Source organism: Neolamprologus brichardi, chromosome 4 (assembly GCF_056152115.1).
Source record: "Neolamprologus brichardi isolate AB-2024 chromosome 4, ASM5615211v1, whole genome shotgun sequence".
NCBI classification, from domain to species: Eukaryota; Metazoa; Chordata; class Actinopteri; order Cichliformes; family Cichlidae; genus Neolamprologus; species Neolamprologus brichardi.
Genome location: NC_142107.1, coordinates 23,934,939 through 23,955,169, shown reverse-complemented (window position 1 = coordinate 23,955,169; position 20,231 = coordinate 23,934,939). Strand labels below are relative to the sequence as shown.

General features: G+C 40.8%; 1 protein-coding gene across 1 annotated transcript in view; it reads left to right on the top strand.

The window, feature by feature from the left end:
- The window catches only part of slc38a12 (solute carrier family 38 member 12), an 83,739-nt gene that overhangs the window by 26,037 nt on the left and 37,471 nt on the right, over nucleotides 1–20,231 (top strand). Inside the window, exon 8 of the mRNA XM_035912610.2 lies at nucleotides 4,324–4,420. Coding sequence (XP_035768503.1) covers nucleotides 4,324–4,420 — 97 coding nt within the window. The remainder of the gene's footprint in view (nucleotides 1–4,323; nucleotides 4,421–20,231) is intronic.

Sequence of the window (20,231 nt, the reverse complement as noted above, 5' to 3'; positions counted from 1 at the left end):
AAGTTGGGCAGGGAGGGGGAGGTCTTGACACTCTGTTTAAACCACTGCCCCCTGATTCAAACTTGGACTTGGACGGATGTCTTGTAGTGAGGCTCTGGACCCAGATTGAAGGATCAAATTTGAATTAATCCTCATTTTATTCTGAGCATTTGTCTGAGTCTACAAGACGAGACCAAGATATGGTCCTTTTATTGGGTTGACCAAACGCTTTGTCAGAATTTGGTCATGACTAACGTCCGTAGCAGCACTGAGTACAATGCATCCCTGACTCACTAATATATTTTGTCTTAAAAACATTAATATAAACATTAGCTTGAAAGTAGTGTCCAAGCCTAAAAATACAAAGCTGAAAATTAGGGAACACTTGTCATATTCTTAATGAAAAGTATTCATAACCTTTGTGCTTTTACTTTTGGCACAATGAAGCACGTCCGTCTTCTCATCGGCTCCTCTGTCCTTTCTCTTTAGTCCTGTTGTGACCTGCTGAACCCGAGATTAAGACAATAAAGCCTCGCTCTCACCTTTAGGCCTGCTCACCTCATACCGGTGCTGCTGGCGACTGAGTCGTGTTGATTTGCTTCCAGAAAGGTTTTTATTGCGAGTGTCTGGGTGAAAATGAGGTGTTTCATATATAGTTATAGTGGACTCAGCCCTTCAGAGCCCAGATCACAGAAATAGTCATTCTGCCTTCAGTGGTTTTTTTATTATTTGTCGATTGTGACAGTTTCTGACAGTGATGTTTTTAATAGTTTCAGGCAGTTTCAAAGAAGTTTTAAGGAAGCTATAACGCACAGTCCTTTATTAACTGATTTGTTTCAGTGTTTTCTTGTGAGTTCTGTGTTTGAGGTCACCTTAAACTCATTTTTATCTCAGTAACATTAAAAGTGTCTTAATCTCCTCTTTCTTTCATTTTTTAAAAAACTTTTATTGCCAAAAATAACAAGGCAATTCACATCAACAACATGACCTGAGACCGAATCTGCTGCATATAACGGTGGGGGTTATTCAAAAACTTAATTTAAAAGAAAAAACATATATACACATACATACATACCAATACCTAAGCACAGATGGAACAATGTTAAGGCTTGAGTGTCCTTTCAAGATATTTTATAATTAGTCTCCATTTTTTCTCAAAGGTTGCCACTTTTAGTTGTAGTTGAGCTGTTATCCGTTCCATCGTATAGACATGTCTAGTTTTCAGAAGCCACTGGGCAACTGTGGGTGTTTCTGGTTTGAGCCAGTGAATCGTTATCGTTTTTCTTGCAGTCATGAGGAGGAGATGTGGAGAAAGCGCTGCTCATAGGAGAAACCATCAGGAAAGATATCCAACAAAAAGATCAGAGGATCCATTGGGAGGTTGACTGACAATATGTTTTGTATAATGTTCTTGACATCCACCCAGTACTGTTGTATGTAAACACAGTCCCAAAAAATATGCGTCTGGTCACAAACCCACACCCTCTCCAACATTTATCACTGACACTACTTTTGGATAGAAAGGTTTTCAGTGGAGTTCTAAAAAATCTTAATTTAACCTTCCAGTCAAATTCCTTCCACATTTGACTACCCACCCCTCTATGGCAGCCACAACACACACTCTCCCATGTGACATCATCCAACATTATATTGAGTTCCATTTCCCATTGTTGTTCTATATGATAGGTATTATCAGACATGTCAATCAGCAGTTTCTGGTAGATCAAAGACACTTGGTTTTTCAATGTACCCGACTTTTCAAGCAGTTTTATAAAATGGTTTTCCAACCCGATTGGTTCTCTTCTAATATTGTCCCAGTCTTTATGCTTTGTAATGTAGTCCCTTAACTGTAAGTATCTATAATGGTCCCCTGGGGATAAAGCGTATTTAGCCCTTAGCTGGGCAAAACTTTTAAGAGTATTCTTTTCAAACAGCTGATTGACTGTAATCAATCTTTTCTCCGCCCACCTCTCAAAACTCCGATCTGACAACGATGGAAGGAACTCAACATTTCCATTTATGGGAACCGCTCGAGACATGGTCAAATTCCCTTTTAACATTTTTAACACTTGGTTCCAAATCTTTACGGTGTGCTTGACCCATGGGTTAGTTATTTTAATCTTTTTCTGTGATTGTGGGTTGAGAAATGGGAGACTCCAAAGGGAGATACCTGGTAATGAATACTTTTCCATAGATACCCACTGCATTTCTGAATCACGAATAATCCAGGCAGCCATTGATTTTAATTGAGCTGCCTAATAGTACTTTCTGAAGTTAGGCAACTTGAGGCCCCCTTTTTCCTTTCCAGACATTAACACTTTGAGTCTGACCCTTGGTCGTTTATTCTGCCAGATAAATTTAGATGTAATGTGTTCTAAAAATTTGAATGTAGACTGAGGGATCCAAATGGGTAGGTGCTGAAATAGGAATAATAGGCGTGGAAGAATATTCATCCTTATACATTCAATCCTCCCCATAAAAGTGAGTGGGAGTAAGTTCCATCTGTCCAAGTCCTAATCTCCTTGAACAACCGATCATAATTGAGTGCAAGTAGCTGATTGGTTTTAGGAGTAATAATTACCCCCAAGTATCTGAAGCCCTGTTTGGAGTGTCTAAAAGATACAAGATGATCTAGCTGTGTGGGCCAGTTGCCAACAATCATTAACGCCTCAGATTTATTTGTATTTATTTTATAACTTGACACTGTACCATAATCTTTAAGGTTGCTCAGAAGGGCAGGGGTGACCGGATTCTCTAAAAATAGCAGAATATCATCTGCGAAAAGTGACAGCTTATGCTGTGTATTGGTTTCATCTCTAATTCCTTGTATGAGAGGGTTGGATCTGATCAGTTCAGCTAACGGTTCAATACTAAGAGCAAATAAGGACGGCGATAACACTTCACCCTGTCTAGTGCCCCGGCCTGGAGAGAAGAAGTCAGAGCAGTGACCATTAACCCTTACCCGAGACCTGGGGTTTTTATATAGTGTTTGGACCCATGAGATAAAAGTCTCATTAAAGCCCATATGCCTGAGAGTCTGTTGCAGGAAGTCCCAATCTACCCGGTCAAAGGCCTTTTCCGCATCCAGGCTCAAGAACATTGAAGAGGTGTCCCTGTCCTGTGCCATAATCTGAAGATTGAGGGCCCTTCTAACATTATCTGAACCTTGCCTATGGGAAATAAAACCTGTTTGGTCAGGTTTAATCTCCTCTTTCTAAAGAAGAAGTCTCCGCCTCGCGTGTCATTTAACAGCTGTGCTTTATAACAGAATGCTTTACTGAGCTGAATTCTCAATAAGGCAGAGCACAACGTACGCAAATGATTATAATGGAAAACAGAAAATAACCTGTGATGGACACTTGGGAACACATCCATCCAGTCGTCTAACCCTAGTTTTAAAGATTACAATGTCTGAACCTTATTTTTACATTAACAACGTGTCATCAGCAGCAGCAGCAGCAGCGCTGTAAAACCGAGCTGTCTGAGAGCAGTCTATTCTCAGCTACTAATGGGGGAACAATCCAACCCTTGGTAAGCATTCAGGCTTTTAGAGAGGCGCAAAAAAGGGCCACTGTAGAGGAAACAGGTGTGGTGGCTTTAAAGCACAAGCCAGAATAGAAGCAGAAGGAAAAACATGCTACATGTGCTTAAAGGGGACCTGTTGTTCTCATTTTGAGCTCCATGTCTTTGTTCTTTGACTCTGCTAGGGTAGCTTTGCATGATTTCCTGTTCAAAATGTTCCTTGTTTCTCTTAAACTGGGCCTTGGTGCGGCGCCTCCGTTCATCTGTCTGAAAAAGTCCCATCTTTCTCGCTTTAAGTTCATGGCTTCTCCTCGTGACCATATAAGGGATGCCCCCCCTCGTATTTAATGTGTCCTTTCCTCTTCTAATTGGTGTTGTGACAAAACTGACCTCTCCATCCTGTCCAGAGGTGTGGCATGCTGATGCTGTCTCATTGTATTAAATTCTCCTGACTCTGGTGCCAACCTTGCTAACCTTCCAGCTAGAACAAATGTGAGATGTAACTGAGACTTCAGAGGCAGTTTGCCTCGCCTGAAGGCACAAACTGGAGACCTCCGAGTAACACTGACAGAACTAGATGATTTTCTCAACGCTTGCTTTGTTACGCAACAATGACAGGCTTAGCGATCGCTCTTAAGCGATATGCTCTAAAGCTTTTCCTTCAGTGGAAATCTTCGTCTGTGTAAACACAGACATTTTACATTAAACCTTTGATAAAAGTTTGCACGTCAGCGTTAGAGCTGCGGTGACAGTTTGTTTGTTTCACACAGCCGACAGGTGACGGGGTTTAACATGAAGCTCTGTTTGTGTGATTGCCTGCAGTGGAAACCACTCCTGCAGCGCTGGAAGTGTCAAGTACAACGACACAGATCCGTGCTGGGGCTCTGTCACGAGGAAAGATGCGTACCGGGTGTTTCTGGTAAGTGTTTATTTATTCATTTTTTTAACCTACTTTTATCAGTTTCCAGCTAACGGTCACTTTCAAGCCTCAGGAAGTGGAACTTAGCCCAGTTCTGCAGCCACAGTCAGTTGACCTCACAATGTTAGGACTAAGGCCAAACTGTGGTGAGCTGGCAGACTGTAGCTGCTCTGACAAATCCCTCCAACATCCAACTAACCAGTGCAAACCACCAACTAAAGATTCATTTATAGTGTTTTTTGTTCGGGACACACCAAAAAGGTGTGACAGTTTAAAGCCACGTCTGTATTCATAGCAGCTGAAAGTATCCTCTGGATCAGTGGACATGCAGTACTTTGTTCTTTTGGTTTGTCTTCTGGCTGAAATGTGCACAGAAGTGGACAGCTTTCACATTTCTCTGTGTGTCTCCTGTGCAGTTTTTGCAAATATTAAACATGTTTTTAAAAATCTAATTGAGAGAAGTTAGCAACAACAGAATACATCTTGGTTCAACCTAACCAGGCTTTTCAATTTGGTTTCCAAGTGTTATTGTCATTTCCCTGGGTGACTGTAGCTCAGGCAGGTCATCTACTGATTGGAAGGTTGGTGGTTCGATTCCTGGCTTCCCCTAGTCTGCATGCCAAATATCCTTGGATAGATACTAACCCCAAACTGCTCTCCAATGCATCCATTGGAGTATGAATGTGTGTGAATGTCAGTTAGAAAGCACCTAGGAAAAATGTGCTTGTACGAATGGGTGAATGCACAAGTTGTGTAAAGCGCTTTGAGTGGTCAGAAGAGTAGAAAAGCGCTTTATAAGAACCAGTCCATTTACCAGTCCCTGTACAATTGTGCAATTCTTCCATTGATGTCCACAACAGATGGCAAACAGGAAAATCCACATATAAAACAGATAAATAGAATAAATTATAATTAAAAACGGTTATAAAAAACATATGAAAACTGTAGTAGAAATATAAGATGTGCAAAAAATAGAACTATAGAAATAAAAGGAAAGAATCTGACCTCCCATGAGTTATGTACATGTTGTGGATATTTATGCAGTTTGGAGTACTTGATCAGCTGTGTGTGCAGTAGACAGCTGTGAGTGTGCAAAGTGAGAAATGCAGACAGTAGCAGATGAAAGTAGGCCGAGATTAACTTCTGTTTAATGGCAGCAGGAAGAAAGAGTTCTTTAGTCTGCAGATCTTAGATTTCACACTTTCATACGTCCACACGAGGGTAGAAGTGTGAACAGTCCATGTTGGAGGTGGGTCTTTGATGATGGAGGCAGCTGTCCTGTGGTCAGGCTTTCTGCTTCAGGCTGTAACATAAAAAGCAGATACTTGACTCTTCCTTTGCACAAAATGAATGCTGCTTGTTTCAGTCAAAAAAAAAAGACCCAGAGCAAATCAAGAGAACAATGTTTGCAGAAAATCAGCAGTCTTCTGAATTCATGGATTAATATGTGTTATTTTACCACTCAGGACTTTCTCAGGGCTGGTTTGTTTCTCATTTATATACACGGGACAGGCTAGTGAGTGCGTTCAGGTCTGTCTCATATCCTAATGAAGGAGATGTGGAAATCAATTTGTGGCCAGATCAAAGCGAAATTAATTTTATGGATTGAATATTCTTGGAAAATGGTCTAAAGATGAGCTTTTTATCAGTAAACATAAAAATATATTTATGGATTTTCTGCATCACATGCAATGTGTTGCATATAGTTTGCACAACTTTGTTTATTCATTAACTCTTTATTACAATAATATGTGACAATTTTGTATTTCCTGTGGAGTTAAAACTGCAGCTCTGGACATTTGAGACACTAACAAGCCCCAAATTTCCTGCTAACCCCTTAGTTCATGGTCCCCTCAGGTTCTGTTCAGCTCGATGTGTCTCAGTCAAGTCGCATTTACAAACAGCATGACTGTGGTTAAATGTGGGAACCACATGTGAGGAAAAAACAGGTGTCAGTGAGAGTTTGTGGACTGTTGTTTGTTTCCAGCATAAAAAGCAAAGACGGTACAAGAGGTTTGTTCAGCAGTGCAAGTGCAGCATGTTTTCCAGGGAACAGAATTCCACAGTGATGACTTCACTGGATAAAAATATTATTTTGGCCCAAGCAGCCCATGTTCGTACACCCTGCATGGATATTTTTATCTCCCATAAGAACAAGGCGTAATGTGCCCAGCCTCGCCTCCATTTCTGTCAGACTCTGATCTTAACAACATTTTCTGTTCTCGTCTTCACTCAAACTTCCCCCGACACCCTGCACACCCCCACCTCGGCTGCCCACAGGAAGTGTTTTGTGTCCTTGAAGTCTTAACTGTGATTTCCACTCGAGCTTTAACTTTGCACTGAGACAGTGATCGATGTGCTGATCTTCTCCCGAATAATTTCGGAGCCTCGCCTCTCTCCTCTCTCGCTCTCGCTCTTCGTCCAGTCCTTGCTTATATTTAACAGAATGAGCAGACAAAATAATTTCCTAATAAATGAACTTTTCTCTCCTTTGTCTCCTTTGGGGTGAAGCTTCTTATTATATGAAACTAATTTAAATAATGCTGATTTGTGATCTCCGGACTTTTCGTTTACAGTTGCAGTTTTGCAGATTAATGTAACAGTTTCGTTAGAATCAATCATGATTATGTGAGGCAAGAAAAAAAGATTTTTATGGCTAAGTAATAACAGAAATATGTATATAAATTATAAGACTCTCATACACTAATAACAGCTACTCTGCGGTTTTGTCCGTTCCTTTGAAATGCTTAAAAAGAAAACCGTGCTGTCTGTGGACGTATTTCAAACTTGCAACAATGGAGTATTGTTTAGGAAAGGCATGAAACACGCTGTCCAACACCAAACTAAACCAAACTAACCGTGCAAGCAGTTGTTTCCAAGCCAGCTGAGCGATACAATCTCTCCAGCAGTGCTCAGCTAGGTGGTGTTCAGGAGGTTTCATCCTCAGATACCAAAAGCCGTCCACTTGGCTCTTTTGTAGGAGTGGCAGCTTTTATCCTGAGCTCCTCTTATCTCTAAGACTGAGCCCAGCCAACCTTCAGAGGGAGCCCGTTTCTGCCACATTTTATCCACCAACCTATAATTTGGTCACTGCACACAGCTTGTGGTCATTGTTGAGGGTGGAGACGGAGATTTTTTAATACTTAACACATTCACTTTCATGCTCAGGCGTCTCTTTACCGCAGTAGGACGTTACAGCGTCCACACCGCTGTAGACAACGACTGCAGATGCTGCATCTGTCAGTCTCCCGCTCTGCTCTCACCCCACCCGTGACAAGGACTCTTCCACCTGGGGCAGCACTTCATTCCCGACCCCGAGCGGGCCCTCCGCCCTTTTCCAGACCCGTAGCTTCAAACTCAGAGGTGCTAATTCACAATCCAAGCCACTTCACACTCGGCTGCAAACCATCTCAGTGCGAGCTCGAGGTCACCGCCCGATAAAGACAAAATCGGTCACAGCGCTTGAACTGACATCAGGGTTCTTACAGCGAAAGAGTAGATTTAACGTTTATTTCTATCAAAATTTAATTTGAAGTGGCAATAAAGTTTCACGTAATTATACCTGTCAATGCCGCGTGTGTGTGCGTGCAGACATGCATGCATGTGTGCGTGTGCGTGCGTGCAGGCATGCATGGGATTATGTGAATAAGTCTTGTATAGCAAAATGTTGCACTTTGAAGAAATGAAGAGGAACAGAGAACTGTATATAAATCTATGTAATGACACAAATTTAATTCATTGTTCATTCCACTGATCTAAATGAGTTAAACTTACACCCGTCGCGTTCGATTTTTCACTGTGTTAATAACTAGAAATAATATGATCTTTATCATAATCAGCTTACAGCTGACAAGTAATAATTTGTTACATTTTTATTTGTTTTTTATTAGGAATATAATTTTAACAGTATTTTTATCCATCAGATCTTTCTTTCATATCTTCAGTAAGTCATAATTCTGTTAGGGGGGGATAAAACACTCCTGTGGTCGGCTGGCCTGCGTCTTCACTCGGGTCTGTGTGGGGTCAGAGGCTCTAGCCTAAAGTTACCCAGACTGATGACTCTAAATAATTGACTCTTTCTTATCAGCTCTTCTTTTGCCTGCAGGGGGCCATCAAAGCCAGACTCACACAGAACCAGAAGGCTTTTTCAGTGTTGCATTGGGAGCTGAGTTGCAGGGTTCAAGGTGCCCTTCTTCTTCCATTGTGTTGAACTGGGAGTTTATTTCTGGGACCCACCACAGTTGCAAAGTTTAGGACAGGGCGCCCAGGAAGCCATGCTCAAAATTGCTATCTGAAAGGCCGAGTTTTATGATAAATATACATGTCTCACTTTATTTATCGGTGGAAATATCCTCTTCCAGCTGTATGTTTTTTAAAAAGCATTTCCAATCCGCCTGCACGCATCCACCCCTAACGGGTCACACTTTTTTAATCTACTTTTTTAGAGGACAGATATTCTCTTAAATTGAAACTGGCATCAAACGGCACACCTTAAATGAATCTTTCTGTAACCTTGATGTTTTAAAGATAATACTTAACTAAAGCCAGACCAGCTTCAAGGACGTTCTCGTCTCCACATTTGTACCTTTGGAGCTTGAGTGGCTTTGTATGATTCACCGCTCAAAGCATTTCTTTTTTAAAAATCTTAAAACCACAGGCCCTGCAGCTGATCCGCTGAGTGAAACGAGCCGTTTTAGGTCCTGTTACACTACCTCGAAGCTAACCGTCTCCTGATTGGCTGAAGTGATATTGATAAGAATCTGGTCCCACTGACATCTTACAAAACGAATAATAGAAAAGCTGGTAGGACTTTATTATACAGCCTCTGGCTGAGAGCGTAACTGCCTCGTAAATAAATGGAATTTCAATCATAATTCAACAATATTTTCCAGTATTATATCTACGTACAGTGTAAGATGGAGAAACATTACCAGGAGTTTAAACACTACTTAAATTACTTATATAATTTTCATAGTTTACTTTTGTTTTCACATTTACTTAAAAATTAATTATTTCTTCTTTCCTGTATAATACCTTAAGTCAGACCTTCCCAAAGTGTGGGGCCCGCCCCCTAGGGGGGGGGCGCAGAGCCATTGCAGGGGGGGGCACGGAATGAAAAAGGGGGGGGGACAAAACGCTTGGACACTGCTAGCATGGGGCGCCCACAGAAACGCAAAGCAGGAGATGAAGCATCGCTGAATATGTTTCCAAACCAACTTCATTCTAAGCCAAAGACTAGAAAATATGGTGAAGCAAATCTTCCCTTTGGCTTCACCTGCACAGGTGCCGAGGTAGGTCTCCCTGCAGGATTGGTTTTCCCTTCGTCAGGAGCAATCGCTGGGCTGTTTAAATCACTGACAAACAGTATCCAACAGTTGTTTATGTTTTTAAACCCATTTTGCACAGAGAGGCATTTTTTGAAAAATGTATTGATAGCAATATTGAATATTATTACACATGAAAAAAACAACTACATGTAAAATAATCACACTGTGACGCCTCTGCCTTTGTAAATGGAGTGACAGTAACTGCGTAAGCGTGTAAAACCTGCAGACAGTCAGATTAACAGTATTTTCTCCCTATCTGCCATTCTGCAATTCATCTCATGTAAAAAATAACGTGCACACAGCGTGACGTGAAAAAGGCACATACCTTTGACGTTGCATGACAAACTCTGTATTCCTCGTCCACACGTAAACGCAAAAAAGGAGTTTAAAAATCTGAGTTTTCGGTGATTCGAAACGCCGTTTACGTGTGGACAAAACAGCTGCGTTTTCAAAAATACCCGTGTAGGTGCGGACGTAGCGTAAAAGAGTTCGTAGTTTATTTTAGTACTACCAGTAATTTATTGCAGATTACTTGTATTTGCTTAATTACAAGTACAAGGATGTGTTAGTGCGTGTGTGTGCGCGTGTGCACGCGTGAGAAGGGGGGCGCAAACATTTTTCTTGTAAAACAAGGGGGGCCCAGCAAAAAAAGTTTGGGAACCACTGCCTTAAGTTATGCAAAAATTATGTATTACTTAAAGTTACTTATAATATAATTACAGTATATTTCTTTGTTGGTTGTAATGTACCATTACGTGTTTCTGTCTGAAGCCATGACATGAAGACATGTTTGAAAGTACTTAAAATAACTGTAACAAAGAAATATGGGGAAAAAACAACAGTTCTGATCTTTTATTCCACTGCACGACATACAGGATTAGACAGAAAACGGGATAAAATGATCATCGTGTACTTAAAGCAGCATAAACAGCTTTGAGGATAAAAAGCCCTTCAGGAGCTGCATTTACGAGATTCATATCATTTTGCTCTTTGCAGGTAATGCATGAAAACAAAACTAACTCCAAGGTACTTTCTGTTAAATAACATTTATAATGTGTTTATTCTCATTTCATGGTCACATTTAACCTGAGAATGTAATGAGTGCTCGTTTTGAATTTGGATTTAAACTCAAGTTTAACAAATCTTCATTTTTTCTTCTTTTTGGTTGCTTGCCACAGCCTATCATCGGCCTCCATCTCACCCTATCTCTGTCATCTTCTGTCACACCAATCACCTGCTTTTCTTCCTCCACCACATCCACGCCTGGCAGATCCATCCTCACCATCCTTTGCCCAATATATCAGCTCTCCCTCTGCACTGTCCATCCCTGCCTGAGCTGTCCCTCTGATATACTCATTTCTAATCATGTCCCTCCTGGAAATCTGACAAACATTGTCTGCTAAAAGGACAATGCTTTCTGACGTGTGTGTATGTTTACAACCTTCTAGACTACTAAACCGTGTCCAAGTTTTAAGGCTTCCATTGTTAGCACATCAGCAGCGGGACGCTCGTAGTTGATGAACACAAAGTCGAAGGTTATTATAATGCCACGTCAGGAGAATAAAGACATTTGAATTATTTAAAAGGGAGTTATATTAGGTAATATTCAGATTACCTTAAACAGGAATCTGAATATTAGATGTGTAATTGTACCGTTTGATCTTTCATCTTATCTTTGAGAGCAGTTTAAGCAGCTGGGCTTCTAACGTCACGTCACTTTGTTCGGTTTGTCTCGTCTGCCCGGGCGCTGCATTGTTAGATTTTTATGTGTGAATCTGTTGAGCAGTTTTGGCAGATTTTTTCCCCCCCAGACGGACAATCTGCAGCACTCGGGGTGCTTTGTTCGCAGCGGACAACAGATTGTGGGTTATTTTTAGGTTTGACAGCAGCTGTCCCCGTGCAGATGATTAGACCTTTACCAGCAGCGCTGCAGAGATGAGCAGGGATGAGAAAAACATTAAGGATGACACCTGTTTGGTCCGGTTTTTGAGCTTTGGCAGCATTTGTAATCAAACGGGTCACCTGTTTGATTCAGAGTCCCTTTCTTTCTTCCCCCCTGGAGTTTCAGGCCCTATGGTTTGTTTTTAGCACCTCACCTTAGGCCTGCTCGCCAACCATCTGTCACTCACCCAAACAGAGTGACAGGCTTGACACCGATGCCTCTTCTCCCCACAGGGAGATGATGGGTGATGTTTGTCGAGTGCACCGAGTTAAATCAGCTGCATGCTGCCTGTGATCTTGCATTGTCATCTTTAGTTTCACTCAGCCACAAGCCACTTAAGTGTGATGTGAATATTTTACTGTGCATTAACCTCTGATTTTAATGAAGAATCCACAAAGAGACAGACTAATTACTTCACAATAATAAGGCCTAAAAGCAGCCCGGTTGATAATTCATCAGGTCACATCGTTTCCTTAATCAGCATCTCTTCGCGCATCAGCGCTATCAGCTGTGGGTGACGTGATCTTCAACTTCTGAAAGCTCTTAAAAAGCTCTGTTGACTGAGATCTGCTCTCCTGCTGATTGATTCTCATGTTCACCACCCAAACGGATAAATGGATGGCTGAATGCGTTATTTTCTTTTTCCCCCTTCCTGGCAGTATTTGTCGGCTCCAGGGTGTGAAGGGGAGACGATAGAGGCCATTGCATAACAGAGTTGATCACAGTGTTGATCCTGGCCCTTTACACAGCTTTGATTGAAAAGATTAAGCGGCCGTGAAAGAGCCGGGTCTTTCTGGCTTTTTGCTTGAGCTCCGGCAGAGATTCCCGAGACCTCAATTAAACTTCTCTGTCCTTGATTGTCCCCAGATAAGTTTTCTTTTTGAATTTCACCACAGGGTCTGCGTCACACTGACTAGCCAAGCGGCGGTTGGTGCACTCCACCCCGCTGGACGGCCAGTACATTTTAAATGGCTGATTTATTGTTCTCCCAGTATGTGGGAAGTGATGGAAAATCGATGGCGTATATGAGCTCAGAGGCGGTTTATGCTTGCGCTGCATTGTTCACGGCTTATCGTCATGCAGATATTTCAATTACACTGCGTGACTATTAAGCCACGCGCTGTTTCATGTGTTGAAATAAAGTTAATTTTAACTCGCCTGTCCCCCACAGCTTCAGAAATGACCCAACCTGCCACTTTCCTCAATACTGATCTGATTGATTAATTAACTGACTAATCAAGATTTATTCTAAGAGGAGTTTCAGTGACCTTGAGTGCTGTTCCCCTTGAAGGCCGCTCACCTCGTTGTTACTGCAGTACTTTAGCCTGTTACGGCCTGAAACAAGCCATTTATGCGTAACTTTTACAAGAGAGCTTTGCATGATTCACACTTCAAAATAATCCCTCTCTTATACGTGGCCTTGGTCTAGCCCCTCAGTTCATCTTCTCTCTGAAACAAGATGTTTCCTTCATCCTGCCTTTAAGCCGTGGCTTCTTTTTCTAAAGTCAGCTGCTCCACACCCGTCTCTATTTTATTTAGAATTAATTGTGAATCCACTTCAAGTTGTAGTGAAATAAAGGACAGCACTGGTTTATCATACGACTCGTAATTATTGTTTTTAGAGAAATTATATTCTTCATATTCAAACTCGGTGAGTTTTACTGTGTCTGCATAGATACAGTTACTGACAGGCTCTCTATTAGTGATCTCAATCTAATCGAGCTGCACTGAACTGTGAATGAGTGTGAGCTTTCACGGAGAGGTGGAAATGCACTGTAGCAAGCAGTGTAGTGAAAAAAGCTAAATGGGTTTTATTCCAGCGATCTTGTTTTCATAATTGTTCAAAGCACAAATCTGAAATTAAATAATAATGCTGTTAATCAAAGGAAAAACTGGTTGGTTTTGGTAGTACAAACTGCAGAAAATGGTGACAGGCCAACAAACTACTGGAAACAAATATAACCAACAACAGTATCTTATGTGTGGGAATAACTTGGAATAACGTCATTTAAAAAAAACAACAAAAAAACCTTTTCATTCTTTTCCCTGTTGCACCCTGATGCACTAAAGGACTCTATGCGGGTTCAAATGAACACTGCGCCATCACTGGCAGTTACAAACTGTCTAAATTCTTTCATCTGTAATGAAATGATCAGTGTTGCTGCTCTACCAGGTGTAACAGTGAAGTTTAACATCCAGGTAGGGCTGTGCGATATGACCAAAATCTCATATCCCGATATAAGACATCTATCGTCTGATAACGATATAAATCACATAAATGTAACATTTTCTGTAAATTCTGTGAATCTCGGGCAGCTCGACTTGTGTGAAGTGTTTCCAGCTGGGCGTCATGTAGCTGGAGTCGAGTGTTTTAACCAATGCATGAAACGATACATTTTTAGACATAAGTTGTAACAGCCGCCGTTTTCTTTGTGAGTATTTATTACACGGCGTGCTGCGGGGAAAAGCCTGTCCTAACGTTTGAGTCTAAGGTTTATTTTTTAGCACCTGGCGGCTCTTTTTTACTTCTCATCTGTAAATAATCTGCATCTTTCACGTGATTCAGTTTATTTTGAAAAGTCTCAACAGGATCTTGAGCTTTATTGTGAAAGGTTTATGTGGAACATAAACAAGCGGACACGCGATGGTGTTACCGTCGTTGTTGCTAACGACAACACATAAAAACAGGCGCTTGTCCGTCAGTAGTGTGGTTATATTAAATATAAGAGAAAGAGAGAACTTTATTAATATAACCACTACAGTGACCATCAAAACCATGAAAAGATATTGCCGTAAACAGTTTACTTTGCGACACCACAAAACAAACGATAGCGTAAAATGAAACGATAGACGTTTTTATATCGTCATCCGATATATGGTTATATCGAACAGCCCTAAACAGTGGTAATAAAAACAGAGAGAGGCCGGCAGTGATCACTGACTGTTTGTTTTTTTAGGGCTTGTTCAGATGAAACAAATACCAAAGATGGCTTGAGTGGCTCTCTACAAAGAATATAGCAGCACAGCTAATGTTTGCAGCCAACCAAAAAACGTCTGAAACGATGTCTTTTGAACATTAGACAGAAGAGGAGATGTTTGTCCATCGTGTACAGCACCGTGTTTGGAGAAAACCAAATACACCATATCAGCGCAAACATCTCAAACCGACTGTCAACATGATTGTGGAGGGATGGTGGTTTGAATGATGATGAACTCCAAAGTATGCTACAGTGAAATGTTAACGTTAAATCTCGGCCCTGGGTCATCAATAGGACAATGATCCCAAGCACAGCAGCAAACCTCCCACTGAATTAATGAAGGTTCTGCAATGATCCAAAGTCCAGATCGGTGATAATGTGAGATCCTGATAAAGTCATGCAGAAAACCATCAGAGCAGCCTGGAGTCTGCAGACCTGAGGTTTTTCTACACAGTCCTGTATACCATTCTTTGTGGTTGTCCTTCAAAGTGGTGAGCAAAGGTTTGACTTTAATTCAAACGAAATTTGGACCTGATATCAAAAGACAAAATGCAGTATGATAAACGTGTACTTTTTATACGTTTATTCCGTACATCTGGCAAAACAGCAGGATGTGAAAAAGTAGTGGGATAACTGAGTGCGTGTAAACAGGCTCATATTAACCTGATAATCTAAATCACTTCATTCAGACATTAGTTGTCGTCAGTTTATTATTGGGCTGCAGTTCTGTAGACAGATTGTTTTGCACGGTTTGGGGGATGTTTTTAGCTTTTATGCATTTGTTCTCTTCTAAAAACATTTGTGTGCCACAGTTTGTTGGTTTGTTTAAAGCTAGTGTAATCATCTGTTGGTTTTCTTTGCTCTGTTGAACTGTTTCAGTGGCAGTTAATTATCCCGACACTAAAAACAAGTTTTACATGAAGTCGAATGCTGCATTAAAAGCAGCTCGTTTTAAACACCTCAGTTTGATCTAATGTGGGCCAGACCACTGAAATGACCTTCTCTTTTAGCATAAAGAAGTTTTAAGTGTATTTTTTAAAAAGTTCACTTTAACAAAGTGATGATGAACACCCTGAGATGTCTTAAGAAAAATAATGCGTCTCAGTTTTTCCACATTCATTCAGTTTAACGCCATTACAGAAAATGGTGCTGTAGTAAATCAAAGGAAGCCGTCGGCGTGCCTCCTCAGGCTTAAACTCTGAGAAATAAATCCCTAAAATTACAGAAAACGTCTTCCTCACACTTTCTCCTGTGATTAAAAAAAGAGAGGATTTTTTCTGTGAATTCTCCAAAAATGTTGAGTTTTAAATAATTTAACGGTGAACATGCAAAAAAAAAATCTAAAACCTTTGTTATTCAGTGGAAGACTAACTGTGAATATTCATTTTATTTGTTCATCTATTGCTTATTTACTCTGTGTGAGGTGGAGGCTTTGTAAGAAGTCTGCAAAGCTTAGAGTTTACACTCTTATGTTGTTGTTCCAGTAAAAGTTCCCAGTTTTAGCTCGTTTACATTTTTCAGTGGGCTGGTTCTGATCCCTGTGAACTCACCCAAAATAAACCTCTAAATGACACCAGTGTGTACTTGAACTTGATGAAAAGCGGATGTTTTTTACAGTGTCTGAGCTCATTTTTCCTTATCCTTGAAGTTTGACAGCTCATGTCATTTCTATATTGGAGCCTAATATTTAAGAGCAGTTTCCATCCTGCTGATCTGCTGCACATGACTGAAGCAGTCATGTTTGATTTGTACAGTGCAGATATATACTGTATGTAATGGCAGTGGCTATCCCAGTCAGGGCCGCAGCAGCGGGGAACCGACAGTGCAGATGGTTTAATGGGGATTATCGCAGCGGGGTGAAGTGTTGGAGCTACGATCCACGGGGGGGAGTCCACTCCATGCAACAGCGGGAAGCCGTATCAGAGCGGGGAGGGGGGAAAGCATGGTGCTGTTTAAATGGTGGAGACTGGAGAGGAGGGAGCAGTTATCAAGGAGACGTAGAGGTCACTGAGGAATAACTGATGGACCTTTTTAAAGTTTTAAAAATTAGGTTTAGATAGTTATTCAGGCTATTTTCGTGTAGGCTGATAAACAGAATGATTAATAATGGGGACTTGTTTAGGAGAGATAATGTACTGTACACTCATGCATCATGCCTTTATTAAGCAGTAGCATATTCAAGGGCATTGTGAGGGTGGGGGACCTGATGAGACTGTCCTCCCAGAATCGGCACCATTCGTTTCAGTAAATGCAAAAAAGTCACAAGTTTAGGTTTAAGCAAGGATGGAATGTGTCGTAAACAATATCGAGTGGTTCAACAAAATGTTGCAGTTTGATTCTTGTTTCTTATTAGATAGAGCAGTAAATGGTAAATATTTGCAGATGGATGGAAAATAAATGCATAAAAGGAAAGAAATAGTCATGTATGGTGTCCCCATGTGGTGCAATAGTTTCTTCTGAGCTTTTATAGGCACATGACCACTAACCGTGTGATGTTAATCATGTGACCACTAACCGTGTGATGTTAATCATGTGACCACTAACCATTTTGAAACTATTACAGTCTTGGTAACAATTGAGGTTTCTTCCTGTTAAAACTGAGTTTCTTCTTGCCGCTGTCACCAAGTGTTTGCTCATAGGTCGTCTGATTTAGTTTTTTTGGTCCTCTGTTTTATTGTAGGGTCTTTATCCTCTGATATATAGTGCGTTAAAGCAAGTACTTTGGCACAATAGAAGTAAAATTTCACTGAAGTGAATTAAATAAGATAAAGTTGCACAGACCTAGAGACTCGTCCACAACCATCAGTTGTTAAGAGACAAATGAGTATTCCCCAACTGGTTGCCAGTGGTTGGTGGAGGTTGATGGGCGACTCTGGTTGCTTGGGGAAATGTTGGAACTTGTGATTGCTTTGGTTGCTACCATATAGCTAGTTGCAGTTTGAATAGTAAAAACTGACTTCTCTACAAACATTGCCCAACTTCCCTCTGAGCTGTAGAAAAAGAACCTGTTCGCGTGTTTGCTTCAGCGCCGAGGGACAACTTTTACTTTGAAGTTGAACCTTATGCGTCTCTGGTTTGCATCATAACTTCAAGTTTTACTATCACAAAGCTAGAAAAACAACTACAGGCAACTGCGGGAATCTAGTTGCACCCAAAGCGATCAGTAGGGCTTTTTTTTCTTTGGTCTAGCAAAGTTTTTACCCACCAACTTCCAGCAACCATTGCCAGCCAGTCAGGAATATACATGGGAGCCGTATTGTTGGGCAAAGTGTGCGTGACATCACATGAGAACCTCTGTATATACTTTGTTTTTTCTCTTACTGCTTCATCGAGCTGTATTTCATATGAAGTGGAAGGAAATCAACATGCAGCATGCGAGGAGTGCAAAGCCGGTTATCTGGTACAAGGACGTTTCAGAGGGATCTGAAGGCAAATGAATGTGATTTACATCAAACCTACAGGAGTACTTGGCTGCAATTAAAATGCAGACAGGTTAACAATAGCTGTCTACACTGAGACCTGGTATAACCTTGAGCTCATTACGTGTCCTGCTGCTTCTTTTGGGCGTTCGTGTACTGAAGGCTGCAGTTCATTCCAGTGTCCTGAATTGATTGGGTAGTTGGGTCACGGTGCTCTCTCTAGCATCTGTTTAAATGCTGTCCACTGACCCACAATGCCCTTCACTAAATAAAACATTGAGCAATTGACTTTTTCAATTAAGAAAAATCCACCCAAGGCTTTATTTTTTCATTTATTCTGATTGTTTTCATCTGTCTATCATATTGGAGGCAACTTGTTTTATCCCTACTTCTGAATCCTTCTCTTTGCTCTCATTTTTGCAATACTCGTGATGGCAGGAGGAGTGAAATGGTCGTCCTAATAAACCAGCAGCAAATAATCATTTCTCATGTCCCCCCAGATATGTCTCAAGCCCATCATAAATCTTCACTGTGCCCTGCTGCTTGTTATTTTTACCTTGGTAGGTGTTTAACGGCGTCTTTCTTCAGAGGCCGTTTTGCATTTTGTAGGTTTTAATTAGGAAAATGTCTCCAAAACAGCAACAAGTCTGTAGCAAATGCACACACGTCACTCTTTACTGTAATTTTCTTTCACAATGAATGACCTGATGTTTTTGAATACAAACAGGTTTGACGGTAGAAATGAGTATTATGGGACAAAAGGGCAATTATTCCTCTGAGAGTTATTTCCAACACTGCCTGATGTGTGAAATGTTAATATTTCTGTAATGACGGATGAATAAAGGAAAGCGGTGCCAGCGAGATTATGAAATTATTTACACTTGCTGTTGCTTTTCTGAGCTTTTCCAGCGCATTAATGAGGAGTGATTAAAAGTTTGAAGCTTTTTCTAGAAGAATTAAAACCTTTGCCTAATTTAAACTTTGGATGAAGCCCATTCAGTGTCGTCTCCTTGCGTCTCTGCTCCACTTCCTTCCTCTCGTGGATTGATGGTTGGGAATGACAATGCTGAGAGCAGACTATTAAAATATCAGAGACATATTCCAATAACCTCCATTTTCTCCTTGAGCTCTACTGCGCAAAAAGCAAAGCGAGAAAACAAACAAATAAAAAACTCAAATCCTGCACCAGAAAAATTCGATCTCACACACCAAGAATCGTATCAGCATCATAACCAAACACTGACTTGCACAGACACGGTTATCTGTTCTTTCACCATTTACTCGCCCAATCTTGTAAATGGATAAGACATGAAAGTTTCCCATCTATGACGAGCTCGATCTCTCTCATCACCAGGATAACATCACTCTTTGAATTGCATATTTTCCAGACTCAGCTGAAAAGTTATCTTGTCCGTTGTGTGTTTTCCTTTAACTGCTGACTTCCATATACTGAGAGTGGAGGATTTTTTTAAACCAGCAATATTACTTCTTTGGCTGCTGCCAAAAGTATAAGCTGTAAATGCATCTTTTTTTTTTTCTGCTCCTCGCCACTTCTCATAATCCCACGGATGGGCAGAAACGCTGTCCTGGGTAACTGAAATATTTTGTCTAGTAAACCAACTCATCCCTCCAAAAATAATCCAGAAGAAAGCACTCCTAAAGTGCAAAGATGACTCCTCAACACAGTTTTTCCAGAAGAATCTTGCTGGGGCCCTTTGTGTTATATTTCAGCAGCAATTATAGTCTTTTTACCTGCTTGACTCACACCTTAAATCTTAGCATTTAAATAATCGGGTTTAGAACAAGTGAACTGATCAAATTTTCACAAAAAACAAATATAAAAAAGTTTGTCCTGCTCTGGGACATGCACCAACTCCATCACTTTGCTGTTCTTGGTTGGGGTTATCTGGTAATTGCATTTCATTTTTTCACATTCACCAAATGATTGCAAGTATTTGTAGTGACGACATTTTGATCTAGGGCTGCCACAAACGATTATTTTGATAGTCGACTAGTCAGATCATCATCCATTGGACTACAGCGTACAGCTTATTGCACCAGCAGCATCTGCTCTTATATAACTATCATTAGCTTACAGCTTGAAGTGTTTAAGGTGCTAACTAAAAATAAAGACAAGATGATAGT